General features: G+C 40.7%; 1 protein-coding gene across 1 annotated transcript; it reads right to left on the bottom strand.

The window, feature by feature from the left end:
- Nucleotides 1-51: 51 nt before the first annotated feature.
- On the bottom strand, nt 52-12,743 carry mmp2 (matrix metallopeptidase 2). The gene is made up of 13 exons (XM_067495211.1): nt 12,410-12,743; nt 12,032-12,258; nt 11,057-11,205; nt 10,117-10,245; nt 9,727-9,900; nt 8,833-9,006; nt 7,890-8,063; nt 7,511-7,666; nt 7,267-7,393; nt 3,106-3,242; nt 2,434-2,593; nt 2,050-2,159; nt 52-1,169 (listed from the first exon to the last, which is right to left on the bottom strand). The coding sequence occupies exons 1-13, from the start codon at nt 12,560-12,562 to the stop codon at nt 1,066-1,068; spliced, it is 1,974 nt and encodes a 657-aa protein (XP_067351312.1). The 5' UTR covers nt 12,563-12,743; the 3' UTR covers nt 52-1,065.
- Between the last annotated feature and the right edge of the window lie 3 nt (nt 12,744-12,746).

Genomic DNA, 12,746 nt, shown 5'->3' with positions numbered 1-12,746 from the left:
ATAGCTTATCTTCTGTTTCTTTGCGATACACATTATTTATATATATCTATCTATATATAGACCATCTTTATTGACAACAGTAACAAAGTGCACAAGCTTTACAAACAACCCAAAACACGATGACTGTATTGTTAAAACCCAGGAAAGAAAAGAGAATATAACAAGATAATTAAACAATACTACTGTGGTAGAGGCAACCTGTGCCTTTAATCTCTCTGTACCATTAGAAAATGCAGCATGGACTTGCCACAACACTTTTGGCCTCCATACTGTGCAGTTTCCTAGTATAGTCCTATAAAAAAAAGTGCTAACCAAAGGAATAATGTGCGCCAGCAAGTACTACTTTTTTAAATCCAGAGGACACTAAGTATTATCATTAAACATAGTTACACTGAATATAAAATGTGTATAGATACTGTATACATATGTAGGACTATATGCAAAAAAGCAATCTCTAAAGCACCATTTTCGGTCAGACACATTGTGAAAATTCATTCTTTCAAATGTATTGCACAACAATGAGGAAATTAATCAAAACTGATACATTTAAAAACTGCACTTAGTACACTGGACAAACATGTAATTCTAAGTCAAGATGAATTCCTTATGGTGTAAAACAGTCTTTCAGAATCAAATTAGTATAAAATGGTAATATCTCACAGCACAGTCGAGCACTGTGTTCCATGCAGTGTGGACATACCTGATGTCTGAGTTAAAAAACAAACAAACATAGTAAAAAACTATAAAACAGGGAGTACATATTGTAATAAATCTGCATTAGCAAAACAAAGAAAATGTCAATATCACACAGTAATATAGCAAATATCCAGTTTCCTATGTGTTGCTTGTGTAGACGGTACTGAGGTGCCTTTCTACAAAGCTGGAGGCTGGTTATACAGGCTAGAAGGGACACGCGTGCCACACAAGCGTGCAGAGTTGCCATGATAAAAACTTACAACGGTGTGCACTGCGGTGACCTCAAGCTGTGTACGATACTGTGGCAATGTCCTCGTGAGGCCAGACGTCATTACAGAACCAGCCAGCTGTGGGACATTTTGGAAATGCTCAACAACCGAGCCAGTCCTTTGTGACTTCACCCAACTTGACAATCTTCAAGCTGCTGTCTTCCAGTTTGAAATAGTGGTTGCCTTTGAAGAAATAGCTGTAATCTGGCAAAGACACAGAAAAACCAATTTGTTATAACAGTAAAATAAGCAAGGTTATGTGAAATCATACTGACTTAGAGAGTAATCAGTCTCAATCAAGCTAACAGGCTTTGGGACATCTAATAAGGTTCTGCTGGAGCCAGTCAAGCCTGCCTCTCTATGAGGAGGGATACAGAGGCACCTCTGTGGAGGGGCACAGACCTGCTTTATAGGAATGTGTTTGTTAACTGTGGGAAGGGGCTATGTGATGTTTACAGTGCTGTGTACATGTTCAGAAAACACTAATGGAAAAACCCCTGGTTGCTTGCCAGAGAAAGATCTCCCCAGCGATAGTCTCAGACAGAGTTCACCAGTATTTACCACCATGTAGTTCTAGGACTCTACTTGTGATGCCCTACTCACTAACAAGCAGTGCTTAACACAAGCCATCCTGTTACTCATTGACAGTGAGTTTCGAGACATCAGGCAACTGCATTCCCACTGACTGTCTTCCATCTACATCAGACTACAGATGACCCCCTTCAGGACTACTCTTACTCATCCGTTTTACTATCTGACTTTTCTTCTGGCATCGCCGTGACATTAGCATTTTTAGGGATGTGCCTCGGCAGCTAGTGGTTGGTCTAAAGTTTGGTGTAGCTATCCACAGTCCCATTGTATCCATGAATTTAGAGATCTCCTGTAATTATTAATACTGGCAATATGGCTGATTGTAAAATAAAGTAGAGATTTAGCCTGAATGTGTGTCACCGTATACTTTGGAAAATGCATGCACTGTACGTATAATTTTGTAGCTTCTGCAACTAATATTTGGTCACATCTTGACTCTTCAAATCAACAAGCTGATTGTTACACAAATAATGAAAAAAACATGAGGTTTTACCAATGCCATTAAGACTGAATGCAGAGTCTATGCCATCTGGGATGCCGTTCCAGGATTCAGCAATAAGTTTAGGGAAGCCAGGATCCATATTCTTCTTATCTTCATCGTATCTGTGCACACATACCAGTAGAAGTGCTTCAGAGTTCTCTCACATACACAAAACAGACACATTACACACTTTTCCAAGGAGACAGTTCATCAACACAGTAAATTCTCCTGTTGTGCAACGGATAACAGAGCAGCTGTGGTTTACAGTGCAGTTTAGGTCACTAACTAGATCCAGTCGTATCTCCGTGGTGCAATGAGAGGTGACGACATCAGCAGCACAAACTAGCGTGTGTCACACAAGGGTTTAAGGCTCACAGAGGGTTGCTTAAGACTCACCTCCAGAATTTTTCCCCAGCAAATAGATAGGTCTTCCTGTTCTTCCCAAAGTTGAAGGCAGCATCAATATGCTGGAGGTCAGAGGGGAGATCAAGGCTGGTGAGCCTCTTTGGATAACCTCTCTCCAACTGATCGGCTCTGTATACCCATAACTCGTTTCCTGGGATGGAAAAGTAAGTGGTGAAGCAGAACCATAGCTATAATAACTCTGAAGGAGGATAATGATTTTAACACGACACTATCAAATCTCAGTCTCATTCAAATCGATTACCCAAATACACTAGATCAGCTCATTGCAACTAGGTTAGCTGGTTTTCTCTCAAAGCCAAACTAAGTCTCCTAATAATGTCTTCAAAATTTACAAACACATTATGTAAATCTCATCAGTATTCAGGAAGATCGTCATATTTGGAAAATGCAAGGAATGCCTCATAAACCACTAATAACTATGGGGGAATATCACGGTGTCCAAATGTGCATACTGCATAGAAGATGCATTCCTGCTTCTCCCTGACTGTTAGGGGAAAAGAATTCAAATGGTAAAACTGTGAAGACCTTTTTTTTTTACTCATGGAACTGACTCTGATTAGCACAGAAGCACAGGGACGATGTGAACTCTGTGTACAGTTCATGTAATGTTTCCTCTGAGCTGTTTTTTTTTCTTCAGCATACCTGAGAAAAAGACCGTTTTTTCCTCCACTGGGTCCTCATAAGCAGCATCTATCTTGGAAGGCAGGTCAGGCCAGTAGGTGGCCACTAGCAAAGGACCGTTGGGTTTGCTTCTGAAGTTCACTGACCTGAACAAGAACCTGGCAGAGAGAGAGAACGAGTGGGTGAGTGATCGTAAGGCACATGAGATTAAGATAAAATGAGAGTGAAAGAGGGGCAGAGGGGGTTGATGTGGAGGGAGTGGGTGGGGGTAGGGGGTGAGAGTGTGTGTTTGTGAGAGAGAGAGGGACAGGAAGAAAGAGAGAGGTTTGAGTGCAAGTGCTTCACTGGCCGAGCCAGCCACAATGGCCTGATTCATGAGCATCTGGTTCTCGTTAGGACTAAGGCTGCAGACGCCAGCAGAACAAGACCCATCTTGCCCAGATTTCCAATACACAGCTGCACAACAACGACAGCTTCCAAAACTCTTTTCCACTGACCTATTTCTAAAAAATAATGAGTTGGGATAATGTTAAAGAAGAAAGAGAATAAAACCTTACTAACATACATTGATGTCATATCAGTTCTGAATAGTGTATAGTGGAATTGTCAAGGTGTTAAATTAGGAAAACAGCTCAAACTTCACTGTCCAGTGGAAACCAGCTTGGGTCAAAGTTTTTATAATGGTAGTGGTGGAGTCTGCCATTCCTGTGCTGAAGTCAAACTGCCCATCTTTAAAGTCTGTTAAAGTCTAAACACCAGTAGAGATGCATTAAGGTACTGCTAATGCAAATACAACATTGCCGATTGTCACTAATTTCTATTAAATATTTGGCTCAAACACAGTCTTATTGTGAAACCGCCACAAAAAATGCAATGTTTGTCAATGCAGTTAGCACCAACTGTGACTGTTAATCACAACTGCATCTAAAAAAAAAAGAATTGTTATTTTTTGCATTTTGTCCTGCAGGGTTACAGCCATAAATACACAATGAACCTAATAATTAGGTTGGCTTAACTGTTTCTAAGAGACAGACTGTATAATTGCCTACTTCTTATGCCTCCAGGCAGACAGACTCACTCATATGCTGAGGTCAGAGAGTGCTGAGAGTGTTACTCATTGCGTCGTGTCAAGATTTGTCCTACATCATAAATATGCTGAGCCAGGAGAAAACAGGGGAATCCCACACATACATTGGCTGCATAAAGTGAACATTAGGACCGTAGCCCAAAGTGCACAGCTCTGTTTCTTTGAAGCTGTGAAACTTAGCTTGTACTCAAGGTCTGCAGCTTTCAAACCTGGCATGGCCTTCAGGCAACTCATTAAGTCTCTGTGAAAGTCAGAACTACAGTTACATACTGAAACTTAGCTGATCTCAGACTTGGGAAAGATAAAAGTACAATCTCTCCTTTACCTCACAGTCTTGATCATGGTGAAATTTTCACTTGGTAACTAAAATTGAGCTGCTTAAAAATAGCATACATTAGCTAAACAAGAACGCTGACAAACACGGTGAGCTGCTGAACAGGGGGCAAAATGTTAAAAATCTACAATATGTCTAGTGAGTCTCACTTAAGTAATGTACAACCCCAATTCCAAAAAAGTTGGAAAGATGTGTAATATGTAAAAAAAAAAAATGATTTGCAAATGTCCCATATTGTATTCACAATAGAACATAAACCACATATCATGGATGTCTAAACTGAGAAATTGTAACATATCATGGAAAATATTAGCTCATTTTGAATTTGACGGCAGCAACACATCACAAAAAAGTTGGAAGATGGTGAAGTTTACCATTGTGTACCGTCCCCTCTTCTTTTAACAACTGTTTATTTTACAATGTGCCAAATGTTTTCTACAGGTGAAAGGTCTGGACTACAGTCAGGCCAGTTCAGCTACAGGACTCTTCTCCTCTGAAGCTGTGCTGTTGTGATGGATGCAGTATGTAGTATTGTCTTACTGAAATGTGCAAGACCTTCCCTGAAAGAGACGTTGTCTGTATGGGAGCATATGTTGCTCTAAAACCTAAAACCAGCATTGATGGAGCCTTTCCAGATGTGTAAGCTGCCCACACCATCAGAGATGCAGGCTTTTGAACTGGCCACTGATAACAAGCTGGATGGTCCTGTTCCTCTTTATTCATGGTTTCCAAAAAGAATTAAAAAATTTGATTCATCTGACTACAGAACAGTTTTCCATTTTAACTCAGACCATTTTAAAGGAGCTTTGGCCCAGAGAACAAGGCGGCGTTTCTGGATAGTTTTCACATGTGACTTCTTCTTTGCATGATACAGCTTAACTTATATTTGTGTATTGCACAGCGAACTGTCTTCACAGACAGTGATTTCTGGAAGTGTTCCTGAGCCCATGCAGTGATGTCCAGTAGAGAATCATGTCTGTTTTTAATGCAGTGCCTCCTGAGGGGCCGAAGATCACATGCATCCAGTTTTGACCTTCGACCTTGTCTCTTGCACACAGAGATTCTTCCTGATTCTCTGAATCTTTTGATGATATTATATACTGTAGATGTTTGGATCTTCAAAGTCTTCACAATTTAACATACAGAAAAATCTTTCTGAAATTGTTCCACAATTTTTAGATGGCGTTTGTCACAGATTGTTGAACCTCTGAACATCTTTACATTTGAGAGGCTCTGCCTCTCTGAAATGCTCCTTGTATACTCACTTATGTTACTCACCTGTTACCAATTAACATAATTAGTTGTCAAATGCTCCTCCATTTGTTTTTGGGTTCTGGCAGGGGTTGTAGTATGTCTGTAAGCAGCTTTAACTGTGATTTTTGATATGTTTTAGTAGATTAATGTCTCATTGGGTTTTCCAACTAGCTATGGTTTAAAATTCTGTTAAAAAGGCCAAGCTGCAAATAACCTGAGTGACAGAGTCCAATTGCTCAAATAGAACACAGGAAATATAATGAGTATTATTTCTACTGATACCCCACAGGGGTCTTGTCAGCATCTGTTTTATTATTCTAATTCACTCTGAATCTTTGGACTGCCAAAGCACCGTGAGCTTTGAAGGGAATAAAGTTTCAACCCAGCTTGATTTCCAACAATTGGGCCAAAGTTTCATGGTCCACAGAGCACAGTTCATGTGCTGCTCTGTCGATCACTGTGAATGCAAGGAAGAGCCACAGAGCAAAGTGAAAAGCAATTCTGCATTAAAGTAGAATTGTGAGAACGCTTGTTTCTTCTGCTTTCTAACTCAGGGTTTTTAGGGGAGGAAGACTACATCCTTTGGTACGCCAAGGTCTACTGGCCTGTTTACTTTGGACATAACTCCAAAATGGCAAAGAGTTGCTATTACACAGCATACTGTAGCAAGAGTTATTAACATATCATAACTATCAAGGAAGCTGCTTGCGTTCGTAGGCCTCTCTTTTCTTGGATCACTTTGTTGTTCCAAGTGCCTGTCAGGAAAAGTTAACTGTAACAAATTTCAGCTGTTTTGATGAAAATATTCACCTTCCTACGGGAAAATCCACTGACTCACAAAGACTGTTTACCAAACCACAACTCCTCTCATACACAGGGTCAACAAGCAGACGCACAGTTATCTTAAAAAACTCTGGGTTGCCTGGCGCCAGCAGAGGAAGGGAGTGTAAACTGTGTTTATTCCAGATGACTGTTTCGGTTGTCACTGCATGAGCAGAGGAATAGTTTGTTTTTGCCTCTTACTAATTGTCACATGGTCACATAGAGGCATCTAAATTACAATCTTCAAGACCCCAATATCAGACACAGTGATTAACAAGAACTATTGTCTTTAACTGCACATTGTTTGTGGGAAAATTATGTTAAAATCCTGCTTGTGTACGCTGCTGTATTTCCCTTCAAGCCGTGCAGCCAGAAGTAGGCTGTTGGTTTTTGTTTGTTGTCTTCCAATAGATCACAGACAGGAAATTCAGCCAGACTTTGGCAGTGCTTACACTGTAGGTTTCAGGAGAGTCAAATATGGACTTCACATCACCTTTATCAGTCAGAGAGGGAATGAAAATATTTCAGCAAGCAAGTTCAAACAACAAGGTCAGGAACACTAACACTCTGATTTTGCATAGATTACCTTTGAGAGCCCCTTCCTTATTTGGCCTTAATTTATCTAATTACACTTAGTGAAGTCTAAATCAGGTGCAATTAGGACTTGATTTTAATTGTTGATTACCTGTCTTTGAAGAAGAAAGTTTCTCCCCTAATTTGAGCTACAGCATCAAAGACAACTGGCTCATTACAGATGTCCATTGGGGTGACTGGGCCTTGGGTTGGTGGCAAAGGTTTGTCTGTGGGCACACCTGCATTTAAGAGATTTAGCAGAATATTTAAACTTTGAGGAAATGATTACAACCCTGGCTTCCATAAAAGGAAAAGAAAAGTTTGGTTCTCTCTGTGCAGAACGTGTGACATCTCACCATAGAGTTCCTGGATGCCTTTGATGTCATCCTGCGAAAGTCTGAAGTCTTTAGTGAAGGTGTAAATCGGGGCCATCAGTGCTCCAGGGTCCTGAGAGTGCTCCAAGCCAAGGGCGTGACCAAACTCATGGGCTGCCACCAGGAACAAACTGTAGCCTGGAATCATGTAACACAAAGATGATGGAGCGTCTTGTCATAAAAAACAGTCCATTTGAAGGTGCAAAAAGTCAACTTATATAATGGATGAATCTTTACACTTCCTGATTTAATGTTACTGTGCTTCAAGTGAATGCAACAGATTGTTTTCTTTAATGCATTTCCTGTCTGTGCTTCTGTCCTTGTATGCAGCGAGAAAAGTCGCTGAGCCGTGCTGTCACACCTTGATCAGGACAGAAACCCCATTTGCGATCATCATCGTAGCTCTTGGTGGTAGCGCACCACATCTTCCCGTCGCTGCGCCCAGACGAGGTGCAGGAATCATAGGTGTTTCCCAGGAAGGTGAATGGGAAGACGCAGGGACTCCCATCTCCGTTTCCTCCCACTGTTGACATGGCTGTTGGACAACAAAAACTGTTGATGTTCTTCCTTTCATTGCACATATTCATATGCCAAACACTTCCCAGAACAGTTTGGTTTTGTTATAATGTGTTATAATGTTGAAACTGGCACAATAATGTTGAAAACAGCATGATGAAGGCAACTGGCACAATGCACACAGTATTGTAACTCATCCACTAGGCACAAAACCAAAAACCGCCCCCCCCCCCCAAGATTGACTTTCTTTCAAAGAGAGATCATTTTTAATCTGCCAAGACTGCGTTTGTTCTGTTTTTGAAATAAATAATTTGTTATTCAGCACAAGGTATCTCATAGGGCTTTACCACACAGCCACATGCCTAATCAATTAGAACCAGATGAAACCCTCAGTGGCTGTACCTCTTGCTGTTTATCACACTATCTCTCTGACTCCCTACTACATTACCTCAACCCTAAAACCAGTCCTACTGACAGAATGGAAAATAAACCCTGCCACTGCACATTAAAATACTTTTACAACCATTCAGCACACCACAGGCAAGACCAAAAACCTCAACTGGAGCATTCCTATGGACCAGTTCATGGGAGGGCGCAATGCACAGATAACAATAAACAGCTAAATGCACTTGGTGAGCAAAGCAATATGCTGAAGCCAACACACCCACCACTCATACACTACGTTTGCATTTGTCTGACAGAAAAGGAAATTAAGCTTTTACTTGGTAAATTCTAGTAGACCAGCTAGTATCTCATTACAAAGGGAAGCAATGTATGACACCACCAACCAGTTTCAGGGCAGAACCCGTAGGTTTTGTCACGGTCATAGTCCTCAGTAGTGGCACACCAGCGGTAACCATCATCTCTGCCCTGAGTTGTGCAGCTGTCATACTTTTCACCCTGAAAGGTGAAGGGGAATTTACATGGCGCCCCTTCTGCGTTTCCAGCCACAGTGAACAGTACTGTAGAAAAGAATCAACAAAGACAAATACACATTATAGCTATTATAAAGAACGTAATAATAATATCCATCATTATTTTAAATTGCTTGCAAAGAATACGCTCCATTTGTTACATGATCATTGCAAGGAAAAAAAACCCAGTGACGGATGAATGATGATTTTGGACCAAAAGAAAATTCAATTGGAAGATAAACTATATTTAGGAAACATGTGGAATGGAACTGATTTACAATAATACTTGACAGAAGAGATGGCTCCAGAACAAAAGGACCGCACTCATTCTCTTGTCATATAAAACAACTTAGTACATGTGTACATTGGCAGTTTCTTGTAACGAGCATACGATTGTGTTAGTACCATGGACAGCAGCATAACACAGATAAACAAAATGTTTGACAAAGCCCAGTGTTCTAAAGTGGGGCAGTAATTTGGAAAAGAAAACATCCATAAATCCACTCCAAACAAAACAAACAAACAAAAAAAAAAACAATACTTTCCTGGCATACAGTCCAACCTAGTTTCTTTCAGTCCAAAATCACACTTTTAGTCTAAAATCAGCACAATGGCTTTGAATATAGCAACACTCTGTAGGGTGAATTACTTTTTCCCTATTGATACCACTACTTTCAGTTACCAAACTACTAAATGGTTTTGTGGTTCAGCAACAAGCAAGTAGGGCCTAACACAAATAAAGAACGGAGAATCATAAGACAAACTTACATTCATGAGGGCAGAATCCATATTTGCCATCTTCATCAAAGTTGTAAGTGGTGGAGCACCACAGGAAGCCATCATCACGGCCCTGGGCTGTACAGCTGTTATACTCAGTGCCCATGAACAAAAAGGGGAATTTACAGAACTCTCCATCTGCATTTCCAAACTTCACCTTCACCACTGTTAAAAAGACAAATGTCCACACCAATGCTTTTACTATGGAAATCTTTAATGCACTTTTTAAAATCCAAATAAAGGCAACATGTTGATCAGCAGGTTTTAAAGTCCTGCTGCAAGTAAACTTTACTATTTTCTCCCAACAACATCTGTTTTTTTTTTTTTTGCATGTTCTTTGCAAAAGACAGAGTTGTAGTGAAAAACAATCGTGCAATGTACCTTGGCCTTCTCCCAGTGTCCACTGCTCATCATCATCAAAGTGGGAGTCTCCCCCAATTCCTGGCCCTGGAGCGAAGGCGTGAGCCAAGAGGCCATCTTTGCCGTCGAAAGGGTAACCATCTCCGTGCTCTGTTAATGAAATCATTTAATAAAAACTTTCCCAATATCAGAAGTAATTTTTCTTTATTGATCTGGCAGCAAATGGTGCAGCCATTAGCTCACCGGTAAGCAAGTGTCTAGAAAATACTACAGACACTATTCCTTCATATTTTTGTTTCTAAAACAACAATTTCAAGTCTTCTGAGGTGGCAGGTTTTTGTTTGTGTCCCACTATAATTCGAGAAATCCTTGAATAAACGATTTTCTAAACACTGAGTAAATATCAAGTGGTTATTTTCTTAGTCAAAATGACTGGAATGACCAGTGTTAGGGCCACAGTTCCCAAACATTTATGAGGTAGTCCTAAAATACAGGTTGGGAGGCTGCACAATCACTGTAATAACGTGTGTTAGTGCTTCTCCACTATTAGTCAACAAGGCAGTGACCTCCTGTTCAACTCTATGCAACCTCTGGATCTATTTGTCCTCTGGGAAGTGGAAGGCAGCTGCACCTAATCCCAACTCGGATATTAAACTTTTTAAGTAGTTATTGTGGAGAAAATCCTTGACGTATGTTTGCTGTGCCCCAATTAACATTTATCTGAGATTGTGAAGAAAACCGTAAAAGTTTCTCATTTCCTAAGACAAGAATAGGGATGTGGCAGCTCCAGTAAATGTTTTTAGGGCACATGGGGACTTTTTTTTTGCAGTAGAATTTATTTTATTGTTTAATAAAATTATAGCAGACAGGCATGCAGTCTGACTGCAGCAGTCCTTTAAGCACAGTATCCTGCAAATATCAAATACAGCATCCGCAGTATTATCCTTCTATAGGGCCTTACCATTACGGCCAAAATTTATCATGATATCAGCCTCTCCGTCCATGATGCGGGTGAATGACAGTGGGGTAACATCACTCCATACTTTGAAGGCTCTGAAGAAAGCATCATTAATGACTTCCTCATCCAGATCAAGACTGTATCCAAGAATTCTGCAGAGTAAAAAAAAAAGAGCAATTTCATTTTAGTGTTTTGGTGTCACATCGTGAAAGGCTTGTAGACTTTTTACTAGCACCTTTTCTCCACTTAAGATCATGAAAAAGAATCCAGTTGAAGCCAGTCACTAACAGTCGATGAGTCATCTGGTACAAATTCTTTCTGAAACATATTTGCCTTCCACCATCTCTGTGAAATGCCTCCCTTCAAAACATGCTTTTACTAAAAACAGTCTAACATCTCTCGGTTGTTATTGTCTTTGGCTTGCAGTCTTTCTTACAAGCAAAGACTGGCTGGGATGATCAGGGCACACAAAACCGCTGATATAAATAAACCAATTCCACATTGTTGTAAACCTCAAACGCAATGAAAACAAAAGACCTGACACATACTGTGTAAGAATGCTGGTCTTAGCAAGACACAAGATGCAAGCACTTAGGGACTGTGTGGATGGGGGTGGGGTGGACTGGAAGTTGAGGATAGGGTGGTTGGGCCAAGCTGTCATCCATCTCTCGAAGCAAACAGTCTCTGCCTTTTGTGCTTATACTTTTATGCCCTCTACAAGCACTGCTTTGGGAATTACAATCAAACTGGAAGACTGTGCTCTTCTCAGTAGTTGGGTGAGGTTATTGTACCTTTCAGTGTCATTGTACAGCTTAAAATGTCCTGAAGTACATACATAATTTGGGGTCGTGCTGCCTTAAAACATCCATGATGTCTTTATGTGAGCATCACTGACTCAGAATCATAATAAATTAACCCTTGAAATGCAGGATGAGCCAATGGCTCTTCTGAAATGTGCAGCTAATGTAAGGGTCTGACCTGTAGGTGACGTCGGTCTTCTGCCACATGGGTTTCCTGTGAAAGAAATTGTAATTGGCCACATCTGGGACGCCGCAGCGGGGCTTTTTCATGATCTCCACAGTTTTGGAATCCACCTCCCCAGTTTCTTGCAGAGAGAAGAACTTCTGCATTTTCTTCAATGTGTCCTTGAGGACCATGAGGTTACATCTGTCTTGTGGGCATCCATAGAATTTATTGAGATAGTGCTACAGGAGAAAATACACAAAACGGTTCGGTAAGTTTCATAAATATATGAATAAACAACAACAACAACAAAAATTCCTCCTGCGGTTCGGTTTTTATACTTCTTAAGTAAAACAGCTCATTCACAGCTGACAAAAACAACCATAAACTTACCAGAGCAACTTCTTTGTCTGTTTTGGGGGAGTCGTCTCCAGGAAACCTGATAATGGGCGAAGGGGCAGCGTTTGTTGCTTGAAGTGCAACGAACTGAATCAAAAACACTTTGACAACAACCCGACGACAACTAAATATCGTCGGAAATCCCATTTTCCCAGGTTAACACTATCTCAGCTGCAGTGAGTGTTGCTCTTTCCGGGCTGCAGTCGTTTCAGTCCGTCAGCTTGTGTTGCTTCTGCTCCTCTGGAGAATTTTTTTTTCCTCCCTAACGGGACATCCTGCACTTCGGCTCTATCAACTTTCTCCCTTCTGCTTGCACATGCACTTTTTGGAG

This window comes from Channa argus, chromosome 2 (genome assembly GCF_033026475.1).
Source record: "Channa argus isolate prfri chromosome 2, Channa argus male v1.0, whole genome shotgun sequence".
NCBI classification, from domain to species: Eukaryota; Metazoa; Chordata; class Actinopteri; order Anabantiformes; family Channidae; genus Channa; species Channa argus.
Note: the sequence above shows the minus strand (reverse complement) of the source record. Positions and strands in the feature narration are given on the sequence as shown.